We start from the raw sequence: 13020 nt of genomic DNA, 5'->3' as shown, positions 1-13020 counted from the left end.
TATAGTCAAACATCCACAATGGATTTGAAGTTTTTAAAGAACACGAGAAGTGCAGTTGCTCCCACGAGCTCTTAAAATGTAGGACGAGTACAGGATGTAAAATATTCCAAAACTGTAAAATTTGTTCCATCAATGTTTCTCTGCTAAAGAAAATTTAATTAAAGAAACTTATACAACCTCTGAAGCTCAATCCTCTTTACAGCAGAGTCACAGAAATAAACATCACCCTGTCACACTCTCCAGCAGCGACACAGCTTTCAAGATGTTGGGACAGAACTCCACCACATCTGCTTTAAGTGAAACGCTAAATCAAAATAAATAGATCCATATACACGCACATTCATACAAACAGCAGATTCCAGGCCGTGCGCCCACGAAGACTGTTTTTCCCCCTAAATCTTAATGATGTGACACCTGATTTGTTGACATGGCATTTTAGAGGAAAGTTGGGCCGCAGGACCAGTGATCCCGGGAAATTTCCATTTCCTTCAACCTGACGACAGTCACACGGGGGAGACGAGGTGCCTCGCTCTGAGTGACAAAGTTCTGTAATTCGTCGCAATAATGGGCTATGATTCATGCCTTTCAGATAGGAGCACCAAATTGGCGTAAGTGACAATGGAGACACCGTCCCTGGAGTGAACACGCTGTCCAGACAGACGGATATGTGTGAGAATGGACATTAATAAGCTTATTTCATTCAGCAGGTCCTCCGTCCGCCGCTCCGGTTTTATGCATTCAGACGTTCTCCTCCTCCAGAGCCGCAGGATTGAGTGTGAAGTTAACTGTCTTTAATTTTCCGTTTGATAAATACCACACGGACAATGACCTCAGATATTTCCGTGTGTTTATGTGAGGGTGTTTGTGTGAGTCCGCCCATGAATTTATGACATTTTATTGAGAGTATGACATATTTGGCAGAACGTCTTCGAGAAACACTTTAAACAGCGCAGCAGCGTGCATGTTGTATAGAGTGGAAGGGGGGGGCCTGCGGTCTTCCGCTCTGAGGAATTAACACCTAAACAACAATTTGAACGAGTTAAGATGACACGATGACTGCCATCCAATAAACGATTTCTCAGTTTTACAGTTGTGTTTCAACATTTTGCTCAGATTTTCTCTTTCTTTCCATCTTCTTTGAATTTTCACGTTTTCTTTTTCCTCAATCTGTCTCCACCACCCCAAAATATCCTCTCTGTTCCTGTGGTTTGGTCACAGTTTCCTCTGCAGCAGCTCTTTTTCTGTGATTTCTGTTCTGACAAAAGGAAGACAGAGGCGAACAGATGAGGACTCAAATGCAGACATGGCTGGTTGAAGCAGACAACTCCTTATATTGAACAGGACACAGGAGCAAGGAAATGAGTCAGCATCACGAAACAAACACACACACACACACACACACACACACACACACACACACACACACACACAAACAAACTATTTTACTCTTATCACTGAAAAACAAGCTATATTTCCCTTTGTATTTTGGAATAGTTTCTGGTCATCTGAGCATCATGGACAGTATTTACCGCCTTGATGAAGTCAGACTTTGTCAAGAACCTCTTGGCAGACGCCCTCTTTCGTCAGAGGCTTCCCGATACAGCGTTGCTTTTCCCACAATGCCACTGGATATCCAATACGGCGAGAAACCGTAGCAGTCTGTATTCATGCATAAACAGTAAGTAGAGGTGGAACCCTGGGAAGTGTAATGTTGTTCATGATCTCACCCCAAACTTCAATCCAACAGCATCAGCTGATGTGGATGTTTTTTGTTTTGTTTTTTTCTCCATCTATGGTGGGAAATATTTTCTGGGTAATTTGATGCGGGATCTCTTGAAAGTAGCCACGGCGGCATGGATTCCTACACACGTCTCGTTTCAAGTCCACATTTTCAGAGACTGTTTAATGAGTGTGTCTGGCTGCGTTTGATTCGATAGACGATCACCAGCTTCGTGTTGTCAGCCGACGCTCTCGGATGAAACGGTCGTCCTCGGCGTGGACGGCGCTGTAGTAACCGATACAGGCTGATTGATGACTCACTGAATGAGAGATCCAGGATGAGTCACGCAGTTCAAACTCTCTGGGGCTCACTGTCTGTATCCTGGAGACATATTGTATTTGTTTAGGCATGAAATACATTAGCACAAGATAAATTAGTATAATTCATATGTTTTAAATGTCACATCGATTTGTTTTTCTATTTTTGCAGCTTTGCCATATGTGATAAATCAAACAATAAACACTGGCGTCAGTGGTTTGTTTTCCTGGTGTCTACTGCACAGTGGCAGCCTTTGCACTTGCAGAATGTGTCGGATAAAGCATTTCTTTATAATCACGTATATCACGCTGACTCATTCATCAGCACACGCTGCGTGAGTCATCTCTCCGCTGTTTGCACGGTGATAAAAGAGCATGCTCTGTCAGAGCGACTCAACCTGCAGAGACGCTGCCGCTGCTGTCACAGGACAACAGGAGCAGGTCACAGTAAAGCCACAAAAAGCCCTTTCACCTTTTAATAAACACATGTCACATCCAGCAGCAGACTAAAATCACATGATTCAGTGCAGTTGGATTTGGAATTAATGCTAAAACGCCCTCTAAACAAGGACCAGTTAGGAATAAGTGCAAGTCAGGAATTATGAGTAAACGTTTTACACAATGTCAAGTTTGAAAGTTACACAGTTTGAGAGAAGGCCTGACATCAGGGCTATTTGAGGTTATAATAAAGATTTCTTCACATTTATTTTCACAGTTATACAGTGACTGCAAGACTAGCTAAAAAAAGAGCAATCCCTCAAATCCAGTTATTTAGTAACCTGTCACTTCGAAGTTACTTAAAAAACACAGCAGTTGTGTGATTTTGGATTGTTTTCACCTGGTAATGAGCACAAAGTCAGTGGCGCTACCGGGACACATTGGCTTTGCTGTGTGGGTTCAGCATAATGACCGATTCACTAAGTTTAAATGAAGTTCTATCAGTTATTCAAAGGAAGGTGCTCCATAATCTGGGAATTAGTGTTAAACAAGAGAAGCTGATTCCTGAACTGAGCAAGAGAAGGGATTGATGGTAATGTGTGGTTACAGATTAATACTATTCTTACAGTCTAGGATGTTGCTGTCGGGACGATTGTACAAAATCATGATGAATGAGATGTTCTTCCTGTGTTGATTCAGTACATTTTAAGAAAACTGCTCCAGTTAGTAGATTTGCTAAAAGTCAGATGAGTGACAGAAACAGCAACTCTAAAACTTTTATTTATTTTTTGGGGGGGCTGATATACCTGCTAATTTGTCTCCAATTTCAAATTGCACTCCATTTTTTTCTTGATTTTAAAGAGGATTGAGTCACAATATTGCTCAGTATTGTTGAAGTGTGATCTTGGAAGTCCTGGACTGTATGCTTCAGAAGTGTGACAGCTTCTGCACACGTGAATCAAATGAATGGATCTTTATCAAGAACCACGCGCCAGATAGCAGCTCGGGAGGCCGGAGCAGTGATTTGAATCAGGTGTGCCGGAGCGGAGAAACCTCCCGAACACACAGGGCCGTACGTCCTCTGGCTCACCAAGAACTCATGAAGAAGAAGTCATGACAGAGGCAGCGGTGACAGACGTGCTGTGAAGGCTGTGGCTCAAGGGCGGATCCAGAGAAAGTTCAGTTTCATTACTGCTATAAACAGTGAAGATGTTAGTTAATAGTTGCTAAAAATACAAAGCAACACTTTTCTCGGTCCAGTTGGAGCAGTTCGCTGGAAGCCATACGGTAGTAAATCCACTTTCTCATGGTCTAAAGGAGATCGACATACATTATTCAGATCTATATTTCCACTTTGTGAAGAATGTGAATGAGAGGTTTTGATTTTCCACTGTCACTATTAATATCAGGTTGAGCATATCCACTTGGTTGCATTGCTTTTTTTTTTTCAACATCTGCTTCTTCACTGCAGTGAGTAAAAATTTCAACAGAATCCACAGAACCTGTAGTTGTGCAAAAGTGGAACAGAACGATTCTAGCACTCTCAGTTATAACAGTGTAACTCTCATTTCGGCTTTGAAAAACACAGAAGTATCCTCATATTGAGGGTCTACACTTTCAAACGTCTTCCAGGTTTTATTTCCATGGGGGCGTCACGTCAGCGTGGAGACTCTGCCCCTGGCATACTTTACTAGAAATGAATTCGTCACCATTAATACAGAGAGCTGACACACCCTCAAACTGTCAAAAAAAAAAATCATTTGTTTCAAAACTCTGTTGATTCACAACCTTCTGAGCGCTATATGTAGACGAGACTGAAAGTGCTCTTAATGTGCAAAAACGGAAATAAACACCCAGTCTGTGTTAAGTATCGTAAGCAGCAGATTAGGACAACCGCAGATGTTGAAAATGACTGCAAGAGCCAACATAAACTGTATAGGAATTACACGAGAGAACACTGTGATTGAAAGCCAAAAACGCTGCCTTCCTCTATTTGAGATCATTTCCATTCTGCGCTCCAAATATAAACTCACAGCATCTGTGGTTCGACTCTTTTTTTTTTTCACATCGAGTGAAAAATATGTATAAGATTTGCTACACATTTCCCGCAATTGCGACAGAATAGTAAAAAAAAAAAAAAAAAAAAAATCTCACCAAGAAAAGTTTCAAAGTACTTCTAACTTTGTGCTGACAGGAACGTTTAACACAGCCATTTCTCATGAATATTGCTGGATCCAAGTTAAACATCTGTATAGCTATAAAATGTAGGAGCTCACTTGAAATCCAGCTGTGATTTAAACACAATACAACCATTTATCCATTTTTTACGCCGACTTTATCAAACTCCAAGGTTTCAAAACAGAGCTGTCAGTGGGTAAGAAGGGTGAGTGACACACCTGACAGGCCGAATAACCGCAGCTGCAAACACAGAAGAACAAATAATCAAACTCACATGTTTGCTGAATCACCAGTGCATGTTTTTGTTCTTTCTGTTGAGAAAAAATTAGAGAACATACAAACTGCAGAGAGTCCCAGACCCGAGCCTGGACCCATGGATGTTCTTGCTATCAGGCAGAAGAGCTACTCCAGTTGACCGCCGTGCTGCCTGCAGACAAACTCAGTGGCTGATTAAGACGACTGACATATCTTCTGGTTCAAACTGGAAGGATTAAACTCAAGCGCACAGAGTGAACAAAATTCACAGAGAAAGGCCCTGAACATGAAATAAAACCTGATGAATGATTTTAGGCAGACGAAGAATCTCTAAATTAAAGTATATACATCTTCACATGCGTCAGCTCTGCCCTATATAATGTTTTGACCTTATATAACCAATGAGATCGTTCACATACCACAACATATAGAATTCCTCACGAACGTGTCATTTTCTGGGCAAAGGTCCTTAAAGTATTCTTGAATCGATGTTTGAAAAAAAAAAAAATCCTGCAGTTATTATATAAATCATTTAAGATTCTCTTTCTGCAGATGAATGTGTGTTTTTTTATCAGTTGTGTTTTAACTCCCCCTAACGTATCAGCTGACACAGGATTAATAACCTGACTAAAATGTGATGAAATGCTCGACTGAGGTCAAGGTTGCTTTTCTTTGTCGGTATTTTCAGTATAAAGCAGGATTGACATTAATATCAGAAAATCAAGATCTGGTTTCTTTCTGTGTTTTTCATATCTTCCTTCTGCTGAAACTTTGCTTGATGATGCTCGGTGACATAAATCCTGCAGCTCAGCTGCCTCTAAGTCCGATAATCACCTTATTTTCTCATCTTTTCAGACCTCCATCAAACAGGTGGCCTCTCTTCTATCCAAGGCATTTGCAGCCGCAGGAATGCAGCTGGTGGGATGTTGTGCAATGCTGCGTTGCACTTGACTAACAGAGAGCTGTCATATCATAGATTGATGACCTGGTAAATTTGGCTGCATGTTTCAGATGGTCTCACACAAGAGGAGAATGATCACGGCAGCGTTTTATTGAGAGAAGAATGACCTTAAAACTCTCTACTTCTGACATGACTCGTGTCCAAGGAGGTTGAGACGTATCTCAAAAAGCAGTGACACTTTTGCGATAAGCAATCTGACAGGCATTACATATGTGTCTGTGTGCTTAACACCCGCTCTTGTTCATCAAAAAGAGGCCAGAGAGCAACTTTTAATGATGTCTTCAGTAGGAGGCAGGGCCGCTCTTTCAGAGGATCCCACCGAGTTCTCACCCGGCCTTCACACACACCTACTTGCCCACACACTCACATTACAATCCGTGATAACACGACCTCCTCATTCATCTTCCTTCCCGTCCTTTTAAGATCGCTTCCAGTGACTGTGGTCCAGTCAGCGCTCAACGGATCCTGACAGATTATTGAGGGAAGAGCAACTCGTATCAGATTCATTGTGGGAAAACAAAGAAAGGACTGATAAAAATAAAACAGAAAAAAAAAAAAAAAGCAAAGTTTTGAGAGAGACATCCTGTGAAGTCTCAGCAGAGATAAAGAGTGAAAAAAATTGAGGGAGCTGGGAAAGATTCTCTACTTGGAGTGGACACCTGAACGATTCAGGACATTTAGCTCATACTGCCGTCTAGTGGTGCAGCGTCAGTCCAGGACCCCAGGAAGAGGCTGACGCCATGGCGCTCTCCACTCTACTGCCCCGTCCAAAGAGACGCTGCAAAGAAGACTGAAACCTGAACCACAGTTAGTGTGTCAATGCAGCTTAAAGCCGCTTGTTGTTTGTTCTGTGCAAAAGATTATCAGTAATTGAGAATTATTTATTAATCAAATTTAATAAAAAAAAACCTTGGTGTTGTTATGATTCGATTGATTCCAAATCTAAATGTAGAAAATATCTGCATATTCAACTGTTATTCTGTACAAGTTCTTGAAAACATATTTTTTTCTTCAAAAATGTGTCCCTGCTTTACAGCATAAGATCATTTCCAGGTAAAGAAAACCAAACCGACAGCAAAATAATTCAAAAAAAGGTTTTTCTTTTATATGCTTGACCCACACTGAATCATGAATAACATAATGGTAAAAGTCCTTTGGTCCTCATAATGTTCAATACAGTCAGAACCACCTTGCCACCTGTCATTACAAAGAATAATACTACGAATAATAAATTCCACTCCTGATGAAAAAAGTTCTGAGTCACATGAAGAAATCTGCCCCCAAAATCCTCCACATGAAGTGAAGAAATAAAGAGAGGCGTCAGTCGCTCTTCTCCCTCTTCTCTCTGCGAGCTTTCTTCTTCAGCTGAAGTGTCTTCAATTCAGCCATCGTAGAAAAGGTCCTGTACACCCACACCATCTGTTCAACAAACACACGCAGGTAAATCAGTGCTCTTTGTGGCTTACGACATCTCAACGGATGATACGGTGGATATGAAGAAGTAAAACGAACCACAATTATAACAGCATTGAGGAGGAGAGGAATAGAGTAGACCAGCGATATGAACATGCCCGTGGAATCAAAATACTGGAAGTCTGAGAAGGACCTGTGAAAAAAACGAAACAACAAAGCTTAGTAGTAGCTTTGAAATCATATAATAAATAGTGTGTGTAACATGTGTTTAAGACATGCCCATCACATTCCCTTGATTGTTCATAGATGAATGTTGGAGAACTTACCTCCAGTTCATGGCAGCCAGCTCATTTAGATATTCGGCGCTGTAAACCAGGCAGACTGTGGAGACAGACAGAAGATCAGACATGAACACGGACATGCTCAGACGGATCACAATGACCGTTACTGTTTTTATACATGTGAATCCTGAAAGCTGATAACAAGGAATGCCAAAGATATTTTAGTTCAGGGACCACAAACAGCACATTTCCTCTGGAGTGGCGCAGACTGCTAAAATAGTAACTTTTACATTCAGTCTCTGACTTTGTGGCACAGTGTATATATGATGAATATGTCAATATTTTTACAATTACACAAGAAAATTACCATAATCTCAACATAAAGTCAATTTTGATTACTCCTTCTGGTGCAGAAGACACCTTTTGTTTTTTTCAAGAGCAATGTTTTCTTTGAAATTCAGACAATTTGCTTGGTGTTTTGGCTCGCCAGACTGGAGAGGACACTGTAGGGCACCCTCTTGTGGGCTGGTTTTGGTCTGCGGGCCTTATGTTTGACACCCCTGCTTTAAACAAAAACAATCTTTCTGGAGATTAAACAGTTTTAAACACCAGAATATTGTAATTTAAGGAAGCAAATAAGTAATTTATAACTATCACAACACATGCTGAATCACTATTTGCTTGCTCTCCTAATTGTCTCAGGGATGAAGGTGACTGAAGTTTCTGTTCACTGCTCCCAATGTACTAGCATACCACTACACACAGCAAGTATAGGATGTTCAGTTTTATTTTACACGAGAATAAGTTCAGAATAAAATAATAGAGAAAAAAAATAAAACAAAGCAAACAACAGCCAACAAACCCCAACTAACTCGAATCCATTTGAGCATGTAGACGTGCATATTAGACAATAACATACCCGTTAAGAGCATTATAAACATTAAAAACGACGTGAGATGTTTGCTGCACACGTACCGAGCAGGAGGAAGTGACAAATCTGCGCTCTATAATATCTGCAGGTCACCGCAGTCACGAACAAACACACGACGTGAAACACAACCAGCCCGATGAGCCACGGCTCCGACCACTGCACCTACAAACAAACAAACAAAAAATACACGTTTAGGCAGTTCAATGAGCTTAAATTAATCGACACAGATATTCCACGTCCTTTAACCCAGCCTGAGACGTTTCATTATCCGTGACAGTGTCTGGAGACCGAATTCATCTCAACTTACAGACATGAGAAACGTCCATATCGACGTTATTCTTAATTTGCTGAATCCGTCGATGGGAATCGAGCTGATATTCTGCGCTTTCTGATCTGCCATCCTCTTAAAACACTAAAACTACCAAAACTACGACCCGACTCAGTTTAACTCGACCATGTAAACAAACCAGGAAGCGCCTCGAGTCGCAGGAGAATGACGTCACGACGAGCATGAGGGCGTCACTCAAAAGAGTCATTGCTTTACAATTTAAAAAAGGTAATAAATTAAAACAAAGCTTTTTAGAAAGGCATTGAAGGGCGGATAAATAAAGAAAAAAAAATCTTAAGGTAAAGGTAATTGAATTAGTAAATTACTGGAAAGTCTGAGAAGATAATAGTTTTTAAAGTCCTTTAAAAAGAAGTGAGTGTGCCCATTCCTCAGGTGTTTAGGAAGTTTGCTCCATAGATTAGGAGGAACAAAAATAAAAAATATGCTTCTGTTTCTCTTGACTCTTGGAACTCCTCTTCTGGAAGACCCTAGAGGTCTGGATGTTTTATATTCTACGAGTAATTCTGCAATGTGTTTATGCCCAAGACCAGACAAATATCTGTTTTCCAGACAAAGGGTAAAACTTTCAAGTCAATCTTTTGACACACAGATGGACAGTGAAGAGACTGAAGCTCTGGCGTAAATTGCTCCACTCTCATTGCGTTGGTGAGGATTCTGGATGAGTTGCAGCTGTCTAGCAGATGTTTCACTGAGATCTTTAAACACACTGTGACAATAATCCAGCCTACATGAACTAGTTTCTCTGAATCTTGTTTAGTCAGAAATCCTTTAATTCTAGGAATACTTTTCAGGAGATAGTGATGTGATTTTGCTCTTGGCTTTATGTGATTGATAAGTTTCAAGACCCAAATTTCTAGCTTGATTTGTTTTCTTGAGGGACATGGTGTTGAGATGAGCACTGACCTTTATTTGTCACTCTTTGGTGTCAAAAACAATTACCTCAAAATTTTCTGTGTTAAGTTGGAAAAGGTTGTGACACATCCACTCATTGATTTCATTTATATATTTACTCAGCAGGTAGGGACTGTGGTCGTTCACTGATATTGATATGTGATTGATATGTGACTGATATGTGTCATCTGCATTATTATGATCACCACAAAACAAAACAGGAATAAATACAACAAAAGGAAAGCATTTGAATCTGTTTCAAGTTGTAAGTGGTCTCATGTAGTTTTGTACACATAGTGGAACAATTCAAGAAAATTATAATGATTTTATCCTGCTGTGAGAAAGAATTCATGTGAAAAGTGTTCCAAATATTTTTTTCTGAAAAATACACATCTCATAAAAAACATTTAATGAATATGTTGTATTTTATTTTTGCACAATATACTGCAAAATAATGAGAAAACGTTTTTGAAAAAAAACAGTCATTCAACGTCAAGCAATAGCATGTATTTGACAAAACCGAAAATGTATCACACCTCTGAAATTGAACAACTTTCACATAGCGCCCCTCTGTAAATCTCTCCAAGGAGAAACCAGACACAGTGACTGACATTGTTGTAAATATATACAGTATATACACCCTGGACAGGTTGCCAATCCATCAAGCTCAAAATCTCCCAAATATTACATCCAATATACTTCAGATCACCACTTATGTTGTTCCACACGTGTCAAATAAGTTCACTTATTTCTCACTGTGTTTGCTCTCGATTCATATTTGTCGACTTTCTCTTGTAGAGAGTAAAACATCTTGTTCTTGCTGTCTCATCATCACATGCTCTTACTTGCTCTTTACATACTGACTAAAATCATTCCCTGAGTCACAAAAAGATGCTTAATTCTTTTCATACCAAAACACAAGATCAGTAATTGTATACAGAACGCGTGATTTATCCTCACAGCAGTTTTACAGAATATAGATTGGATTTTATGATTCCCATGTGTTTCTACAGAGCCCAGTGGGATTATACTTAATATGTACACTGCATTCTTAATATGGGGAGAGATATAAAAGTACAAATAAAAAAAAAAAACCATTAATAATTGCACCATTATTTGCAGTATAAATGAAAATGCCATCATTACTGACACACAGGGCTGGATTAGTAATTCCAGAGGCCCCTGGGCACTGAAGGTCACAGGGGCCCCTCCGACTCTAACCGAACTCCCGAACTCTTACAGTATTACATATACTATATATCATATGTCAGTGACACATGAACATTTCCTAAAAAATAATAGAAGAAATCATACATTACTTATATTACACTGTCAGAGAACATGAGGGTTTTAACACAAAAATGTATTTTTAAACATTAGAAACAGTATTTGGTCAGTGTTCTCAGCCCGGCTCAGGTCCTGTCTCTTCCTGGGTGAAAGTCAGGGGCAAAAGCAGCTGCCACTGTGATGGGAGTGGAGTAGGCCAGAGCAAAATTATACAGGCCGAGCTTGAAACACTTCCAAGTAGCGCGGAGGGCCTTCCCGACATTCTGGAACGATAAAAGGTTAATCTTTATTCAATTAATTTATTAATAACAATAATATACAATGTAGTAAATACAAAAAAGAAGAAACACATGCCAAAAATGATTCAGACAGTTTTGTGTCGCTCCTTCATGTCAGAATATTTCTGATGCACTGTGTAAAATCTCCTGAACATGGACTCTAAAGCAGGATTGGACTGAAAATTTGTGTGGTGGTTTGAAAGAACAGTGCAGCAGGAGGACAGGGTCAATCTCCACCTGTCTGCAGTGTAAACAGAATCCTGTGAACACCATTGTTCTTTGTCCTCTGTGGACAGGAAAAGGCTGAATGCCTGCAGCGGCTACAGGAAGTCACGTTTAAAAAAAACTTAAAAATATGTGTCAGGAAGTTAAACTTTAATTTCAATGTAAATAGATGTGGTTAAAAAAATTTAATCCTGCCACATTCGGCCTGACAAGGGAATAACAAACACTCTGGAAATGTGTTCTCAGGCTGGGAAAAAGAAGTGAACAACATATTTGAACAATGTGTTCCAACTGTTGCTTAGTGTCATCTCCTGTGAGCATTATAGCAGAGAGCTGACATACAGGCCTGACACGTATGATGCTTTAAAAGTCTTAAGCTGGATTAATCTCAGGTTTTAGTGAAGTCAGGTTGACATTTGCACTGAAGTCAGGCCAGTAATTAATGACTGTGTGTGTGCGTGTGTGTGTGCGCGCGTGTGTGCATGTATGCACTATGAGTGAGATCAGAACAATTTACAATTTGCACTTCACTCATCTGCACACATCTTAATAATGAGTGAATTCTTTGCTGGAAAGAGCTATAAACACGTCACGACAGCTTTCAAAAGACTTTCAAGTTCTCCACAAAAGTGATTTATGTGCATTCAGTAATTGTTGAAAAACTATCAGTTTTTTGAATCAGACTTTAAAAAGATTTATTTTTAAACTCATACTGACAATGTGAACATTAAAAATATAGATAATAAATTGATATCAGCATAAATACCCACCTTCCTGACTTTCTTGTAGTTTTCTTTCTTCCTTTTCTTCTTCTCCTCTTTGGCCTTGACTTTATCCTCATCATCTATTAGTTTCTCGTACTTCTCAGGCAGAAAGGCCAGCTGTAATTCCCTGAGATGTTTCTCCTTGTGTCTGCTGCTGCCGGCCTCCGGCTGGCTGTCCTCGGAGGAGAGCTGCTCCTCACAGTCCACATGGCGCTGATACTTCGCAGCACTGACACTCACAGTCTCACCTGATGCTGCTGCTGGTTGTCTGTCAAACAGCCTGGAGGGCAGAGATTTGGGCTTCATGTCGTCTGCTGCTGCCGCTGCAGCTTCCAGAGATCAGACTGAAAGCCGCAGCTTCCTCAGGAGGTCAGGTATGATGTCCACAGTGGTTTTGTGCATGAGTGGAAGAGCATTCCAGCAGTCCGCCTTGTTGTGGAGGATTTGGCTCAGAGCCCTTAAAGGAGCAAATCCCTCTTCCTCACAAGACTGATCTGAAAACGCCTGCGTGACGCCTCATGAGGAGAGTTTTACCCTCTACAAAAACACCTCATCCAATGAATAAAGCACATAACATAGCCAACACCCACAGTGAGGGAAGACGGGGGAGCAAATTAGAGCTAAGAACCTGAGGTCAGAGCTAAGATCTTGCACTTCACAAATTTTACTGAGAGGTTAAATCAGAGTTTTTACATTTTCACTCCAGTAACTGCAGCTTCTTCTTCTTCGCTG

At 40.3% G+C, this 13020-nt stretch overlaps 2 protein-coding genes across 2 annotated transcripts; both read right to left on the bottom strand.

Annotated features, from left to right (window-relative positions):
- Positions 1–6949: 6949 nt before the first annotated feature.
- On the bottom strand, positions 6950–8980 carry tmem18 (transmembrane protein 18). Its single transcript, XM_030110224.1, has 5 exons — positions 8802–8980; positions 8539–8656; positions 7609–7663; positions 7382–7475; positions 6950–7288 (listed from the first exon to the last, which is right to left on the bottom strand). The coding sequence occupies exons 1-5, from the start codon at positions 8892–8894 to the stop codon at positions 7190–7192; spliced, it is 459 nt and encodes a 152-aa protein (XP_029966084.1). The 5' UTR covers positions 8895–8980; the 3' UTR covers positions 6950–7189.
- Positions 8981–10158: 1178 nt separating this feature from the next.
- Positions 10159–12697, bottom strand: LOC115401862 (uncharacterized protein C1orf115 homolog). The gene is made up of 2 exons (XM_030110225.1): positions 12295–12697; positions 10159–11284 (listed from the first exon to the last, which is right to left on the bottom strand). The coding sequence occupies exons 1-2, from the start codon at positions 12592–12594 to the stop codon at positions 11147–11149; spliced, it is 438 nt and encodes a 145-aa protein (XP_029966085.1). The 5' UTR covers positions 12595–12697; the 3' UTR covers positions 10159–11146.
- Between the last annotated feature and the right edge of the window lie 323 nt (positions 12698–13020).

Source organism: Salarias fasciatus, chromosome 15 (assembly GCF_902148845.1).
Source record: "Salarias fasciatus chromosome 15, fSalaFa1.1, whole genome shotgun sequence".
NCBI classification, from domain to species: domain Eukaryota; kingdom Metazoa; phylum Chordata; class Actinopteri; order Blenniiformes; family Blenniidae; genus Salarias; species Salarias fasciatus.
The sequence above is the reverse complement of the archived record's forward strand: the minus strand, read 5'-3'. Positions and strand labels throughout refer to the sequence as shown.